Here is a 17,606-nt window from a genome sequence, read left to right as displayed (position 1 = left end):
AGGCCCGCCCCTGGGTGCCTCCCAGCCCTATCTTTGCAGCGGCCGCGCCATCTTCATCATGCTCCTTGGGTCTTGAATGGAAGATGGGCTCTGCAGGTGTGCAGGGGGGTGGGGTGCAGGAGGAGTGGGCTCCTACAGACAGCACCCCAGGTCATCCTGAGTGGCCAGGCTTAGTCTAGGGAACCAAGGGAAGCAATGCAATGTGGTTTGAGCTGTGCTGGGGCTGCTTGGATTAGAAGTGGCACCCCCCGAGGCCTCCCCTTGGCACACAAGCTCCCTGACGGTGGGAGCCAAGTCTGAGTCAGGGTGCTGGGCCCGCAGGGCTGCTTTAAGTGGCTGTTGCAGGTCCAGCTGAAGGTGGACATTACAGACCCCTGCTGCTGGGTGCTTTGCCTCTGAGCAGCTGTACCTCTGGGGCCAGAAGTCCAAGGCTCTGCAAGGCGTCTGCCCTCTGGACTCCTCCAGTGGCTGTAGCATGACAACCACACAACCATACGCCTGCCTCCCCTGGGGGTCCGCATCCCCCAGGGTCTCTGCTCCTCCCTTGTGAAGGGGGTGCTACATGGGCCTCTCCGGAGGGTGCCCGCAGGACCCAGCACGCTCAGCGACTCGGTGGATGCAGCCTCGTTCACATCTCTGCGGGTTACTACTTTTGCTTCGAGGAATACTTAACTGGGGACTTGTCAGCACACTTTGGTAACAAACCGTGACTCCTGGTAGTACAGTGTTTTACTGCATGGAGGGAGCAGCGGGCTAACAAAACTGGGTTACTGCACGGCTAAGGTTGTCTCCATCTTCAGCTACCTCACCTCACCATTTCAAACGAATGCCCAGAGTCCAGTGACACACACGCCTATTTTAAGTGTAAATGCAATTACACTTGAAATTAAAGCCTCCAAGTCTCCTTAACCTGCACATTTGTATTTCCATTCGATGGAGGGAAAAAAATTCTCATCTGTGAAATGGGCGCACATCAAACTCTCCGAGAATCCAAAAGCACATTCAGCAGCAAAGGCGCTGAGTAGTGAGGACTCTGCAGTACACGGCTCCACTGTTCCCTCACACTGATTGTCTGGATTCTTGCCTCTAATGAACGCTCTGCTACTTAGTGCCTTATTGCCTCGAACGCTCTAAAGCTGCCAGCCATTGGTAAGATGTCGATTCATGCTTGTGATAACCACTAAAAGGCACTACAAGCTCTTAGGGTGCTCTTCTGCCCCATCAACACGGATTAAGTTATGTGCAGCGTTGCTGAGACATTAAGTGGATGGCACCATATTCCAATTACTTGAAAGTGAGAGACCCACATACAGACTGCTGTGGCTCCCTATCAGCCCGAGCTGTCGTTAACAGGAGCGCCGCCTGTTTTCCCACTGCACACTTGTGCGAAGCAGAGTTTTTCACAGGAAAGCGGAGGAAGCAGAGGAAATGGGCCAAAGGCTTGCAGTTTGGAGCACCTGGGAGAGAGATGCTGGTGGACGGCCGGGCGAGGCAGGACGCGGCCTGTGGGATTTCTCGACATGCAAGCTCTCTGGAAGTAGGAGCAGCAGACTGGAAACCTGGCGTCAGACTCTAACCCGGATTCTGTCACTACTTGGAACGGGCGGCGGCTTCAGTGCCCCACTTGTGAAGGCGATGGCAGGCCCCGAGCGGCCCACGGGAGTGAGGAAGGGACTGAGGCGTAAGCCCAGCACCCGAGCCCTGTGCTCCAGACGCCAGTGCTGCCTCTTGGGGAAAGCAGGGGCAGTGTCCTTTCCATTTGAAAGCGATTCCTGGATCTGAGGAGTTCAGAGGGAGCAGCAGGGAAGCAGAGGGCCCAGCCACGGCTGGAGTTTCCATCTTCCGCGGCTACCCTGGTCACAGCACCCCCTCCACAGGCTGTCTGTCACCGTCACCGTCACTGTCACCCCGGCTCAAGGTCACTCTCTGACTCAAGGGCGCGGGGAGGTCATGCAGTTGGGGGTCGGGCTCTCATGGTCTTTCTTACCTTTAACACCCGAAGTCTTGATCCAGCTGCCTAAACTTTACACCTGTCCCATTTGAACTAGCCTTTCAGCCCAGGTACCCCCTTGGCAAGTGCATGCCCATAACTGCTCCCTAATGAAGTAGCACTTCCTTTTGAAAAGGTCAAAGGGCACCTCTTTCAATCGTCTAAGGCTCTGGGGAACAAGTCTCTGGTCCGTCCAATCTCTGTGGTGGATCCCGTTAGAGGTGTCGGCAGAAAACCCCACGGGCGTGGCAGGTCAGAGTAAAGAGAGCTTAGCTCTTGAGCCAGCCACACAGCGTTTCTCCGGGAGACTCGGGCCCCGCTGCCACCTCTCGGGCGACTTGCCTAGGTGGCTCCCCTGCTCCGAGTCCCTGTTCTCTGATCCGTAAAACAGGCATCGGAAGCTGGTTTCTGTTCTGTGACCCGCTGTCGGAGAGGCCCTTTGACATCTTAGCTGCCTCTCTCTGCACCCGAGCTTGTTGGAAGACAAGATTTGTTGAAATGCACATCTTGACTTTAAATAACCAGAGCTGTCGGTGTGGCGCAGAGGATCGGTGTTTAGCTTAGAATGCGCAGCTGTTGGGTTTGGTGGGTTGTGGGGTGTGTATGTGTGTGTGTGTGTGTGTTCATATCTGTTTGCTGGGAGGCATGAAAAAGCACTCAGCTGGGAGTGTGCTGCTATTTCTCTCGAGCCAGAACAAAAAAATTTCTCAGCACATGAAAGCATGCCGTTGCCGTTATGCTAAAAAAAAAAAAAAAGACTGCAAAATTATATCTTGGGGGTTTCCATATTTATCCTCCCCCTGGACGCTGAGGCAAAACAAGATTTATTTGTGTAGTTCATTTTAAACTGCCAGCACTTCAAGCTCAACTTGGAATGTGGGGGGAAAAATCAAACTGCTATTTTTTGCTCCGTGCTGTACGTTGTCACCAAGGACAGAGATCACAGAAGGAAATTTAGCTGGCAGCTCAGGCGGGGAGAGGGAAGCGGGCCAGGCCCCCTTGAGCTGCGCAACCGTTCTGCTTTGGGACCGAAGCAAGAAAAGCCTGAGAAAGCAGACGGATGGTGGTTGTCCGGGGGCAGAGGTCAACCGTGAGCCGCGCGTGGCTGGAGGAAAGCGCCGGGCAGAGGCCAAGCCCGGGGTCCTGATTCGGCAGGCGCCGTGGACAAGTCAGTTCCTCCCTTTGGATCTGTTTTTCCCACACAGGAAATGAGAGGTCTCTAAGTGGTTTTCCCAGTTCGGAGAGACTGGTCTGGCACATCACCTGCTCCAGTCATCGGCTTCCCAGGTGTCCGGGCTTCATAATATGGCGCTGTCAGAATGACAAAAAGATCTACGGAGAAGTTAAACACCCGGGAACACAGGCCCGGGGCGCTGAGGATTGTCTGGACTTGAAGGAAACACCAGCCCACGCAGGCTTCTGCCAAATCCTATTTTCTCTCCCTGCCCCAGGCCACAACGTCTTTAGAGGTCCAGTTTGTTCCCTGGTCTACCAGAGGACACTTAGCGCCTGCCCAGTCCCCCTCTGGATGGGAGTGGCTGGAGACATTCTAGCCGAAGGAGGCAAGAGACAGTTACAGGATTGCTGAGTTGGCAGCGGGGAGGAACCATGTCGACGTCCTATGAAGTGCATGGGAGAGATGGCGCACAGTGGGCCCGCAGACATGGTGATGCCTGAGAGAGGAGCAAGGACTTGGGTGGGTGGGGCAGGTGGGCAGGCGTGAGGACAGGCAGGCCAGGTGTTTTCCTGCATCAGAGGATTTTGATCTTCTCTGGGCTACAAGGAACCCTCCAAGATCTCATCCCTACACAACTGCTTCGCCGTCCTGGCCACTGAGAGTCAAACGCCACATATACTGCAGACTCGTGGCACGGTAGGCCCGGAAGTGACCAGGCTGGGAGAGTCAGGACTCCATTTGCAGGAAGCTCCACGCCGCCCCACCTCTTCCAAGAGTCAGCCTGTGCCACGGAGGGCGTGTCTGGCCGTGTAAGTGCTGCTGTCCAGGCCGAGGGTGGAAGGGGCACTGCGAGCCACCAGCCACCCCTCCCTTCGTAACGAGCTTCAGGGCCCCGAAGGCTGCTATTAGAGCGCGCCCTCCACCCTCCCCTCGCCAGGCGAGGGAGTTGGTAAAGTGCTTGGAGCTCTTTGGAAAAATCAAGTGTGCCACAAATATAAAGCACTTATTATTTCCAGTTCCCCTCAGATCAAATTAAGTGTCAAGTTTCCATCTATCAGCTGACACCTCTGATTGCCGGTTGCCAAGGCAGAATGAGTTCGCTTTTCAAGAATTGGGAGAATAATTGCGTTTCTGATGCTCCCCTTGCACACTTTCCACACACACCCTGCCACGAGACACAGCCTCCCTCCCGCACTTGCTCCCGAATCCTCAGGCTGCTGAGTTGAATGTGACTCCGGGTACATCACACGGCAGTCTCTGGGGTGCCGGGGGCCACAGGCTGTGTGGGGGCCACAGAGCCAACTCCCGGCCAACAGCACAGGTGCCTTTGTACATGACTGCGGCTCACAGGGTAGACCCTGGACCAGCAGTACTGGCCTCCCCTGAGCACTTGTTAGAAACACGAATCTCAGAGCATGGCCCAGACCTGCTGTGTCCCAGTCTGCATTTTAACAGGGTCCCAGGTCATCCCTACCTGTGTTGAAAGTTTGAGAAGCACCTGTGCAGGCTGGGGAGTGGGGGGGGGGGTAGCTGGGCATCAAAGTCAATTGGAGAGCTCTGGGTTTTTTTCTCCCCGGGCCCTGAATCATTCCACTGTGGGAGAAAGCGCCCTGGAATTCATGTTGGTTAAAACATCCTCCTGATACTCATCTAGGTTAGCCATCTAGGAGCGTTTAACTGTACCTTCTCCTGAAATTTTCAAGAAGGAAAATCTTGAACTACAAATTGTATGGAAAACCCCACCCACAGAGAATTCTGAATTAACCAAGCATGGATGTGCCTCTTGGCCCGGCCCCCGCACCCATGGGTGCATCATGGCTTCCAGGGGGCATTGTAGCAAGCAGGGGCTGGCGATGTTCTTCAGCCCAGGGAGGCGTGTGCTTGGTACATGTTCCGGAGAATGACCCCAGTCACAGCTCAAGGTGGCCTGAGAGTTCTTCCCTCTTGTCACCAAACCCAACCTGATGCTCTCTGTCCTCTGGATCCCAGCTCTCTGTGCAGCAGGTGTCTAGGAAGTGACAGCCCCGAGGACAGCAGACAGCACAGATCCATACACGTGTCTGCACTCACTCCCACTAACCCCAGGCCACAGGACCAGCTCCGCCCAGCTCTAGGACACATCGAAATGCAGATGCTGGTTCACAATTCTGTGTCTGTGGCTGGGAAAAGAAGGGGTGGGCTGGAGAAGCAGTGGCCCTGATTTCTCCCCTTGAGCATGAGACAGCTATGCCAGGTTGGAGGTGTTCAAAGGGCAACCCTTTTGTCCACCGAAATGGTACCTGGACTTACAAGATACAAAACTTGAAGAAGCAGAGCCAGTCTGACCAAGAGGGAAATGAGGGGCCCAGAACTGTGGCCACGAACCTTTCCTTGCCGCAACCCAAGCTCTGGGGAACATCAGCTGCATTCCAGGGCTTGGCAGAAGTTCTGAAAATCACCAGGTTGGGAGACCCCCAAGGTCTCTCCTGTGCCTAACTTCTGTGACGAAGATGGATCTGCTGGTGTTGCCACACAACCACGAAGAGGAAGGAGGGAGGAAGGGGAAGGAAATTCATGCCACGAACACCAGTGTTTGCAGAGGAATCACTGTCACGGTCACCCGGGCCATTTCCTTCCATTGCTAGCTCGGCGTCCAGACGATCTGCTGCATTTAAGACTCGCCTGGTCTCATACAGTGCTCAGGTGCAGCAATTTTGAACAATAATTTGTGTTAAATAGGTTTCTGGGCTCTGGCATCCATTCTGTTCCTTTTCTTTCTTTCTTTTTCTTTTTTTTTTGGTAATGAGAAGGAGACAGATGAGTGGAGAAAGGGAATGGCTCAACCAGTCAGAACTGTAAGAGAAAGATTTGGGTTGGAGGGGTCATAGCTCTTTGGGCCCAAAGGAGTGAAGAAATGTACAACTCTAGTTTCTGCCTTCACCACCAGAGGGCATCCATGAGTGCATCCACCATCCGCTGGGCACTGCTTACGTGGGTCCCCATGCCACGCTCCCAGGTTGCACTGCTGCTCCCAGGAGGCAGACTCCTGCAGAGGCTGTGGGTGGGTAAACACGGGACTTGCAAGGGTTTCGAGGAAGTGACCAGGGACTGTGCACGCTGCTGCAGGCCTGGAGCAGAGGCAGCTGCCCGTCAGCTCCGTGAAGGCGCCAGCGCTGTCTCTTGTTTGCTTCCGGAATCCCCAGCCCCTGGACAGCGTCCCGCAGTGTTCTGCACCAAACTCAGCGAATCAAAGATGACGCTGGCGGAAGAGCTGGGACATCTTACGTGACTGGTTCGTGAAAGAAACGAGTGGCTCGTCCATACGACCCTTGACCTTGAAGAGGCTGCCTTGGCATGGCAGAAGAGGAGCACGCAGACAGGCAGGGAGCAGGAAGCACATGCGAAGCAACACGCTGCAAGCAAGGTGGAGACAGCAGAGTCCTCGAGGTCACCCTGAATTCCAAGGGGACACCAGGCCCCGAGGCCCTGCCTGGAGCCCCCACATGGGCGGTCAAGGTGCCCTTGTGTGAAGGCTGTGACAGAGGTCCCCAAACGCAGCCCGCAGCTGGGCCCCCGGAGCCAGACTGACGCAGGGCGTGGAAGAGGCGGTGCTGAGGATGAGGGAAGGCTCCCAGCCCTCTCCCAACCCAGACTCTGGCTCTGAGAGCCCACAGCAATGGGAGGGACACAGTTCCTGGCGTCACGTGTCCGTTTTCTCCCCAGGAGGGCGGGGTCTGTGTCCGTCTCGTTCACGTCCAGACTCCCAGTGGCCAGCCTGCTCCGAGGCATTGCTGCCTGGACAGAGGGATCGGTCTGTTCTGAATCGGGTTTGGAAAGTGCAGCGGGCCAGGTGGGCGGGTGGCAGAGAAGAGGGGGCGGCGCAAGAGCAAGCCCGGGGCTCCCCGGGAGGCGGCCAGCTCACCTCCACGTTGCTCAGCCACTGCCGCACCGACAGGAAGGACTGCTTGGCCGTGAGGTCGTACATGATGATGACCCCGTCGGCTTTTCTGAAGAACTGCTGGGTGATGCAGCGGTACCTGTCACGGAAGGGCCATGGGGTGAGAGGTGCTGGACCGTCCCTGGGGTGGCCAGGCCGGTGGGGGGACAGCTCCTCACCTCTCCTGCCCAGCCGTGTCCCACAGCTGCAGGGCCACCTGCGCACCGTCCACAGTCACGGTCTTCACACGGTAATCGATGCCTGCAAGGTGCAATGGGCTTGCTGGGGCTGCCGCACACCAGAGCCAGCCTCATCTTCAAACCAGAGCGTGCCCAGAGTCACACCGGCCCAGGGTGCAGCTTCTGGGAGGTGACGAGGGGACGTGGACAGAACACAGCTTCAGGATGCCTGGCCCTTGTGTTCTGGTCCTATCTGCCATGCACTGGCTGCGGGTCTTGATCAAATCACGGAGCCTCTGGAACTGCAGCTGTCATGTGATCCAGACCCGTGGAGGGATCAATCAGATCACGCACGTGAAAGCATGAGACCAACGCAGACCATCATTCATGCCTGCCGGCTTACTCCCTCGCTGGGAACATGGAGGAGGAGGCGTGGCGGCACAGCCTGTGATGCCGGCATCCCACATGAGGGCACCGGTTCAAGTCCCCGCTGCTCTGCTTCTGATCCAAGTCCCTGATAGTGCATCTGAGCAAACAGCACATGATGGCCCAAATACGTGGGCCCTGCCACCCACATGGGAGGCCTATGGGAAGTTCTTGGCTCCTGGCTTTAGCCTGGCCTAGGCCTGGTTGCTGCAGCCATTTGGGGAGTGAACCACTGGGTGAAAAATAGCTCTCTCGAGCGTGAGCTCTGCCTTTCAAATAAATAAATAAATAAATAGATCTTTTTTTAAAAAAAAAAAGAGGAAAAAAGATTGTCTCCAAATTAATCTTCCTTCCTTCCTTTCTGTCTCTCTTGGCCTAGAACCCTTCCAAAATCTCCCCTAATAAAATCCAAATATCCAAGGGGTGGGTCATACACCTGAGCCATCCAATCCAGAGGTGTTGGGGGTGGGGAGAAGGAGGAAGAAGCAGGGGAGACACTGGCAGGTAGAGGAAAGGACAGAAGAGAGGGGAGGAGGCGGGGGGAGGAGGGAGCCAAAGGCAGCCTTCACCCTCGAGATGGAAGCCCAGGCACTGGGCAAACCCCAGGGAGAGGGAAGGAGGTCAGTGGCCCGCGTTCTGTGGCCCACACCGGCCTCGGCGCTGTGATCCAGATGTTCCCCCTCTGCTGTGTGGGCAAGAGCGTTCATGATGCAGAGAGCTGTTGCAATCCTCCCCTCAAGGACCAGGCCCCAGAACTCGCCAGGATCCCCTCGCACCCTCACAAAGACCCCTGTAGTCCTGACCTGGACAGACAGGAGCATAGGAGGGCAAGCAGAGACGGAGGCAGTCAATGGGAAAAGTCACCCCGCCACGGCAAAGGCCAAGGCCATGGTAAAGGCCAAGGCCATGGCAAAGGCCAAGGCCAGCCCACTAGAGACCCACAAGGAGAGGAGAGGCAGAGGTGGCCACTCGGAGAATGTTGGGGCCAAGCGGGGTCCAGAGGCCTGTGCTTCAGAGGAGGGCAGAGAGAAACCCTCCATGTAGGTGTCCCACATGGCTGCCCGGATGGACAAAAGTGATTCTTCCCCTTAGGGAGTGCTTTCCACTGGCTGCCTCCCCCACCTCACAGTGCACCTGTGTCGTCCACGTGAGCCGTAATCTGCAAGCGCACGTGGACATACTCGTGTGCCCACACACACACCCGTGCACATATGCATACACACAGTCACATGCACACACATGCACACACACACAAATGCATGCTCCACGGAGAGCTGAAGATCAGGAGTCCAGATGCTGCGCCTGGCCAGAGCCAGACAGCTGCAGTGGTGACAGCGGTGACATGTGAACCCAGCTCTGAGGCTCACTGCCCCTTTGATTGTGCACCTCGGGCACAGAGCCCCTGGCTTCTTTGTTCCAAGGACAAAGCTCTGGCTAAGTACTCGCATCAAAACACGTTGCACCTGGTGGGGAGCAGCACCCTGAGGGAGTTTTCTCCTTGGCTAAAAACAGTGAAGGGGCTTCAGGGCCTGTAGTCTGAGAAACTGAAGAGGCGGCTGCCTTCTGATAACTACTCAGGAGAAGGCCAGCCATGGCTGGATCTGAAACAGGCTGGCGGGTCCAGGGCCCGGAGGACGGAGCCCTCTGCTTGTTGGCAAGGCCGCCGGCAGGAGCGCAGGTGGGTGGTGCGGGAGCAGCTGGGTCTTGGCTGCCATTGGCTACTTGTTCTGCCAGGGGGTGGGAGCTTTGTCTCACCGGGAGTGAGCGGGACAGCAGAGAGCTGGAAGATGTGTTCTGTGCTGGGGTGAGCTTGGCCAGACTCCCTGCTGCACACACAAAGGACTCCTCCCTGCCCACACAGGCAGGCAGGTGGAGGAAGCAGGTGAGTAAGCCCACAGGGGCGCTAATGGATCTGAAGGCCACGGGCAGCTCTAAGATCCCAGCTGGCAGCAGACCCATGTCCTGTGTTCCCGGCTCAGTTCTGCCACTGAGCAGCAGAGGGATCTTGCTGATGCTTTACCTCGCCTCCTTTGAGGGGTCCACTTTCCCCACCCACAAACTCAGGCAACAGATGAAACAGCCATGTCCCCTGTTTATGACCTTGAGGTTCAGCTGTAACAGACAATGGTCATGTCATGGTGACCCTCACATTGCAACTCAACTGGCTCCAAGATGGCATCAAGTTGGAGCAGCCTATCACCAGAAAGCGGGCTATGGAGATGGTGTGGGTTGGAGCTGGGCTGAAGGACCCCAGGGAAGTGGTCCTTTATGTTTATGTTTCTGGAAAAGACGGGTGTGAGCTGTGGCAAAGCAGGAGGGGTGGAGGAGTGGGGAGCGCCAGCAAGCCTTAGGGTGCTCCTGGATTTCTCTGTAGAGAAGGGCAGTGGGATGGAATCTGAGTAGTGGCCAGGAGAGGACCAAGGCAAAGCTTTGGCAAGGTGCACCTTGGGTTCTGCCTGGTGATTTAAAGCAGAGAGGCCGTGACTCCTTCTGCAAGGAACAGTGGAAAGAGCAGTGGACTTGGAGTCCTGGGTTCCAGTGAGCCTTAGCTGCTAATATGCAGCTTGACCAGGGCTCTGAGTCGCCTCACTTACAACATGAGATGTTATGCACAGGCCACCCCCCCAGCTGCTTCCGGCTCTAGTGTCCTACAAAACCCATCATCTGATGCCTCCAGGATGTCCATGGGGCCCAAGAAGGTGCTATTTTTTAAAAAATTAGTTCACTAATGTTTTCTTTGAAAGGCAGAGAAATACACACACACACACACACACAGATCTGCCATCTGCTGGTTCACTCCCCAAATGCCCACAACAGTCAGGGTTGGACCAGGCTTCAGCCAGGAGGCAAGAACTCCATCCCAGTCTCCCATGTGGGTGGCAGGGACCCTCGTGTTTGGGCCATCACCTGCTGCCTCCCAGGGTGGGTGTTAGCAGGAAGCTGGAATGGAGAGGAGAGCCAGGACTTGAACCCAGGCACGCTGAGAGGATGAGAGTGTCCCAAGCCACAGCTCCACAGCTGCACCCAATGCCCAGCCCTAAGCACCTGCTATTGAAGGAGTAGGCTGGATCCTAAGGTGGGACAGGCAGGACACTTGAAGTCACAAGGTAGTGTTACAGCAACTCACTTTACACACAAGGACAAGGGTCCTCGTTTCTGGGAGGGAGCAGATTCCAGGAAGTTAACAGGGACCCCTCTGGCGATGGAAGTGTGCCAGGAAGAACCACAGCACCCCCCACTCCTGGACACTGTCATGGCCACTGACTGCCCTGGCCGGGTGATGGCCAGGCCCTGATCTGGGGGTGGACGGCGTGGCCTCCATGGCCGTGATAGCTCTGTGAAGGGCGCACCTTCCAGACGGCTGCTGTGCCATCTGCTCACCGACATGGGCAGCAGAGCGAGCCCGCTGCGTGGCAGGGAAGCTAATCTGAGCCGCCGCTCCAGCCTGCTCGAGCGGCGTGATGAAGGGCATTCCTGATTTGGAACTTTGGATTTTTTTTCCACTTCCTAAATTGTAGTTGTTTTCATAATTGGCCTCCTGGGAAGTGCAAATTCCTCTGACTTCCTCTTTTTCAGGCTTCTATCCAAGGCCTCAAGATGGAAACAGATGCTGATTTGTGGACAGAGATGCACACAGCCCTGGGGGGCGTGCCTCTGAGGGCCTGAGGGCTTGGCCTCCATGCCTCTGCCTCCTGTACACCTGCATGGGGTCATGGCTTGGGGGCCCAGCCCATGGGATGCCCTCCAAGGAAGGTGAGTCTGGTTCTCTCGCCCATTGCTTCTTTTTTTGTTGTAATTTCCACTTATTTTCACTTTTGTTTGAAAGGCAGACACACACACGTATACAGAGACAAGAGATCTTCCATCTGCTGGTTCACTCCCCAAATGCCTGAAACAGTCAGGTGTAGGCTAGACCAAAGCTGGGAGCTAGAACTCCATCCAGGTCTCTCCGGTGGGTGACAGGGACCCAACAACCTGAGCCCCCACCTGCTGCCTCCCAGGATGTGCGTTAAGAGGAAGCCGGAATCAGATGTGGAGCTGGGACTCGAACCAGGCTCTCAGATACGTGTGTTTCAAGTGGCCTCTTACCCACTGCTCCACACACCCGCCCAGCCACCGCTTCCTGCCTCACCGTGCACAGAGCACTCGGCTCACTCCCAGCGGCTGCTCTCAAGGCGAGGCAAGGCCAGGCTCCTCTGGGCTTAGCTCACAGGCCTTGCCCTTCTTCCCTGTCGCCCTAATTCTGTGTCTGGGGAAGTTCTCGATCTCTGGGCGGAGTGGAGCAGAAGGGAGGATGTCCCCGGTGCTGCCACGGAGCAGGAAAGGGCTCAGCAGTAAGACCAGGACGCTGAGGCTTGTGGGAGAGACCCAGAGGTAGGAAAAAAGTTGGAAGGGTAAGACGAAGACAGTGGGGTCTCCTCGGGCAGGGGCCTGGGGCGTGGGAAGTTTGTCCCGTAGAAGCAGCCTGTCAGCCAGCAAAGACTGGCAGGGGTTTGGTCAGAGGTCCAGCCTTAGGAGCAGGCTTGGGGTGCCTGATTCAAATCCCCCATTTTTCAGATGAGGGAAAACTGAAACCCAAGGAGGGACCGTGTCCTCTTGAGGTCACACAGCTGGCTGGAGTCAGAGCCGGGGAGTGGCTCTGATGTCCCCCTGGGCCCTCTCCTGCCTCCATCAACTGCTGTCCACTTTCTGGGAGAAGAGGGACCCAGCACTCACTGGGGGCCAAGCACGTGGTACTGTTACTGGGTTACTGGGATGTCATGGAATGGAACGGAAACGGCGTGGGCAGCAGGAAGCAGTGGAAAGCACCCGATGGCTGTGTGGACAAGCCCTTTCAGCTCGCTGGGCCTCAGTGTCCTGCTCTGTCTACTGGGATGATAACAAAGCCTGTCTCCCGGCACTGTGATGAAGACAGATTGTAATTATGAATACAAACGCCTTTGTTGGCCGGCACCGCGGCTCACTTGGTTAATCCTCTGTCTGCAGCGCCGGCACACGGGGTTCTAGTCTCGGTCAGGGTGCCAGATTCTGTCCCGGTTGCCCCTCTTCCAGGCCAGCTCTCTGCTGTGGCCAGGGAGTGCAGTGGAGGATGGCCCAAGTGCTTGGGCCCTGCACCCCATGGGAGACCAGGAGCAGCACCTGGCTCCTGGCTTCGGATCGGCGCAGCACCGGCCGTGGCGGCCATTTGGGGGTGAACCAACGGAAGGAAGACCTTTCTCTCTGTCTTTCTCTCTCTAACTCTGCCTGTCAAAAAAAAAAAAAAAAAAAAAAAAAAGCCCCAAAAACAAAAACAAAAACCGCCCTTGGTGAATACCCATATGGCTGACTTTATCAGTTCAGCTAAGTTACAGGTAGGGGAATGCAGGTGCTTTGGATTTGGGGATTTTTCAGATTTTGGAATATTTGCATAGATGAATACATAATGACACAGCTTGAGGATGAGACCCAAATCTAAACACAGGAGACCAGGCGTGAAGTGCTCCACACGTGACACCAGCTCAGGACTCAAGTGTCAGTTTTTGGGCGCGTTTGGGATTTCAGATTTTTGGGATTAGGGAAGTCAACTTTCAGTGCGTAGCAGGCACTCACTGTAGGTATCTTTTGTTGAGCGAGTCAGCCTGATGGGAACTAAAAGGTCCATAAGCCCTTGAGTGTGGCCCTCATCTGTGTGCAGTGTGCACCTGCAGGTGGAGGGAGTAAAAGCCTCGACTTCATTACGATGTTACCCAAGAGCAGGGGCACCTCCCATGGTCACCCCTGAACTCAGACTGACTCATCTCAGCCATCACTCGACAGGTTGGGAAGGAGGACAGGTGAAGTTTGATGAGTAAAATTGCTGTCTGGAGCACTGTGCCCTATCCCACACCCACACTCACACACACACACACACACACATAACAAAGCCTGTCCCCCGGCACTGTGATGAAGACAGATTGTAGCTGGCGCCGCGGCTCAATAGGCTAATCCTCCACCTAGCGGCGCCGGCACACGGGGTTCTAGTCCTGGTCAGGGTGCCGGATTCTGTCCCAGTTGCCCCTCTTCCAGGCCAGCTCTCTGCTGTGGCCCGGGAGTGCAGTGGAGGATGGCCCAAGTGCTTGGGCCCTGCACCCCATGGGAGACCAGGAGAAGCACCTGGCTCCTGGCTTCGGATCAGCACGGTGCGCCGGCCACAGCGCGCCAGCAGTGGCGGCCATTGGAGGGTGAACCAACGGCAAAAGGAAGACCTTTCTCTCTGTCTCTCTCTCTCACTATCCACTCTGCCCGTGGGAAAAAAAAAAAAAAGACAGATTGTAATTATGAATACAAACACCTTTGTTGGCCAGCACCGTGGCTCATTTGGCTAATCCTCTGCCTGCGGCGCCGGCACCCCAGGTTCTAGTCCCGGTCGGGGTTCCAGCAGATTTCAGTTTTCCCTCATCCAGCAGGGCAAGGCGGGGCAGTGGCAGCCCATTGGTGAGGCATGGGGATGTGGTGCAGTGTGTGGGCCCCAAGAGTCATCCTGGTCAGTTCTGGGGGAGCATGGTGGGGAAGGAGTGGTAAGGAGGAGGTGGGAGCTCCTGGTGGGGACAAGGGGGCTGCAGCCCCACCTTTGCCACACTCAGGTGCACACACCCAGGGCTCAAGTTGGGAAGTACTCCAGGGCCCCATCACATGTAGACCTCATCGCTGAGCAAAGCAGCTGCGGTCCCCATGACCCCCACCCCACTGGCTCCAAGTCCCTCTCCGCCCTCTCCTCACATGGTCGCAGGTGCACCTTGGGGACGAGAACTCACCTACAGTGGCTACCATGCCTGGCAAGAAGCAGTCCTCACAGAACCTCCTCAGGAAAGACGTCTTGCCCACGGCGGAGTTGCCCACGAACACAATCTTGAAGAGCCGGTCTGGCGTGGATGGGTAGCGCTCCTCCTGTGGGAGGCACGCAGTCTGGCCAATGGCTGGCCATGGCCGCTGCTCCTGCTCCATCCACAGCCCACCCTCCTCTCGTCCCCTTGGTGGTCCTGGGCTCCCCATCAGCAGCAGGCCAAGACGTAAGACAGCTCCTCTGTGTCGCGTAGGTGGACACCTCCCTGATTGGGAGGGAGCCTCTTACTTCTGCCCCATCACCCAAAGCCTGGGCCCAGGGCGGGACACTCTCGCCTCCCTGCACAGGGCTCACATCTCAGCATCGCCACCTTCCTGGGGCCACTAAGGTCAGACAGTGTCCACTCAGGAACCTGGGACCCATGCCCCCTGCCTTGCAGGACCAGCTGCAGAGGGAGGTAGCTGGATGGCGTCAGTGTCCCCAGCAGGCAGGGCCTTTAAGGCCCAGGAGGGGAATGAGACTGTTCCAGGACACAGGGAGCAGGAGGTGGAGGACGGAGCTGACTCTTCAGCACAGGGAAGCTCGCCCACCTGGACCCCGCCTGCAGGCCTAGCTCAGCTCTGCCAGGTCAGCTGAGGAGGAGGCTTTGGAATCTATTTAAAAGTGGATTTGGGCGAATTAGCTCCCGTCATTGAACAAATATCATAATGCAGCGACAGCTGATATTAGCAGTGTTGAGTTTCAGGGGAAGTCATTAACAGGCTTTTGGGGAGGAATCAATGCCACGCAGTTCTTAGGAGGAATTCAAGGTCAACTACAGGAATTTAAATTAAAATTAAAAATAATTTTAAAAATTCCACACATGGGCCGGTGCCGCGGCTCACTAGGCTAATCCTCCGCCTTGCGGCGCCAGCACACCGGGTTCGAGTCCCAGTCGGGGCGCCGGATTCTGTCCAGGTTGCCCCTCTTCCTGGCCAGCTCTCTGCTGTGGCCAGGGAGTGCAGTGGAGGACGGCCCAAGTGCTTGGGCCCTGCACCCCATGGGAGACCAGGATAAGTACCTGGCTCCTGCCATCGGATCAGCGCCGTGTGCCGGCCGCGGCGGCCTTTGGAGGGTGAACCAACGGTAAAGGAAGACCTTTCTCTCTGTCTCTCTCTCTCACTGTCCAATTTGCCTGTCAAAAAAAAAAAAAAAAAATTCCACACACAACTATCTCCCATCCCTCTTTCTTTTTCTATACACTGCACACTCTTGTCTCTGTACCTCTAATTGCCATTTGTTTCAGACTATAACTTGGGGCACCAATCTGTTTATCCCCGGGCCCAGCGAAGGGGTGGGGAATGTGAAACCCTGGATTGGGGAGAGGGTCCTGGTGGCAGAGGTGCTGCCTGACCCTGAGACCTGTCACCACTGACCCCTTCCTTGGGTAGAGCATTTTCTGAAAAAATTTTGCACAAAATGTAAACCCCTCGATGGTTCAGTATCAGGCAGAACTCATGGCATCAGAGCAGGGAACTCCTATTTGTGTCCGTGCACTTAACCTGCCATCCCTGTGAGGGTGCACCTGCCTTGTGAGGGGCAGGGGAGGGGCTGGGAACAGGAACCCTGGGCTGCCTCCTCAGGTGCGTTCTCAGCTTCCCTCCCTACATGCTTTAATTTAATAAGCCTTCAAAAATAAAATTAATACATGCTAACTTCTAAGGTTAGAAAACAGAAAAATAGAGAGGAAAATAATAATTATTCGTAATATGCCCTGTCACTGTTCATGCTTTGGTCCCTTCCTCCAGTCTCTTCTGTAAGCACGAGGGTGGTTCAAAAATTTTGTGGAAAAATGGAATTAAGAGGTAGTTTATTTTTGATGCAAAAAATTTGAAATTCATGCATATATGGGTTCTTCAGAAATTTCATGGAAAATGTGTATTATGGGGGCCGGCACTGTGGCACAGCAGGTTAAAGCCCTGGCCTGAAGTGCCGGCATCCCATATGGGCATCGGTTCGAGACCTGGCTGCTCCTCTTCTGATCCAGCTCTCTGCTGTGGCCTGGGATAGCAGTGGAAGATGGCCCAAGTCCTTGGGCCCCTGCACCCATGTGGGAGACCCGGACGAGGCGCCTGGCTCCTGGCTTCGGATCGGCGCAGCTCCAGCCGTTGCAGCCATCTGGGGAGTGAACCAGCAGATGGAAGACCTCTCTCTCTCTACCTCTTTTTGTAACTCTGTCTTTCAAATAAATAAAACTAAATCTTTAAAAAAAAAAAAAGAAAATGTGTGCTATGAATGAATTTCAACATTTTCATGTTAAAAGAATCTTTGAATTCCATTTTTTTCCACGAACCCTTAGAAGTACTATAGGACATATGTTAATTAAAGAAATTTAAGATGTATCTCAAATTGATTTTATCCTACTTTACCATACATTACTAAATTACATATATTTCTCTGAGTCACTAAGCTTTTTGTAACTGTGATTTTTTTTTCATAGCTATGTAATATTCTATTACATTAGTACACCACAACTTAGGTCCCTACCATAGGTTTTTTCAACTGCTTGCCATTATAAAACAGCAGAGAGCCTTGAGTTGACTCTTGATCTGATTTTGGTTATTTCCATGGGAACAACTGCTAGAAGCGCCCAGTATTCTTACTCTCTTGGTTCATCTCATCTAACAACGTCGCGGCAGAGTTGGGCCCATCCATGCCTCGTGGTGGGGGTGGAAGGGCTGCCTCACAGGAGCCTGGCAAAGAGCGGGCCTGCCTGGGAGCTGCCACAGGGCTTCCGGGCGACCTGTGTCCTGTCTGCCGCAGTTTCTGTTCCCAGCAAAACGGCAACAGAGCGTCACGGAGCCAGCACAGACGCGAGATAGCGTGGCGGGAAGGGCCGGGCTCCACGTTCCTGGGGGCTGGACGGGCTGCCCCCTGCTGGGCTTCTGCTTTCCTATCTGTCCACAGGAGCACCTGCTGCCGGGCCCCCTCTGATGCCCGTGACCGTGAGAGTGAGATGCTGCAGCAGACACGGCGCCTTGCCACTCTCCTTATCCCTGTGGCCTACCAACCCCTTGACGCTTCTCTCCCATTGTGGCAGTGTTTATGACCTATTTGTGCCCACTGAGAACCAGGGT

General features: G+C 55.4%; 1 protein-coding gene across 10 annotated transcripts in view; it reads right to left on the bottom strand.

The window, feature by feature from the left end:
• The window catches only part of CRACR2A (calcium release activated channel regulator 2A), a 212,075-nt gene that overhangs the window by 11,872 nt on the left and 182,597 nt on the right, over positions 1 to 17,606 (bottom strand). For 7 of the 10 annotated variants that reach the window (XM_051850217.2, XM_051850218.2, XM_051850216.2 and 4 more), the window contains 3 exons: positions 14,462 to 14,594; positions 7,263 to 7,344; positions 7,069 to 7,183 (listed from right to left, as the gene is read on the bottom strand). In XM_051850217.2, the coding sequence (XP_051706177.2) occupies positions 7,069 to 7,183; positions 7,263 to 7,344; positions 14,462 to 14,594 (330 nt within the window). Of the gene's footprint in view, positions 1 to 5,531; positions 6,560 to 7,068; positions 7,184 to 7,262; positions 7,345 to 9,384; positions 14,198 to 14,461; positions 14,595 to 17,606 lie in introns of those variants that run through there. The other 3 variants (XR_007921043.2, XM_070048429.1, XR_011378673.1) reach the window with 3 other exon arrangements.

Source organism: Oryctolagus cuniculus, chromosome 9, assembly GCF_964237555.1.
Source record: "Oryctolagus cuniculus chromosome 9, mOryCun1.1, whole genome shotgun sequence".
NCBI classification, from domain to species: Eukaryota; Metazoa; Chordata; class Mammalia; order Lagomorpha; family Leporidae; genus Oryctolagus; species Oryctolagus cuniculus.
This window is presented reverse-complemented; position numbering and strand designations above follow the sequence as displayed.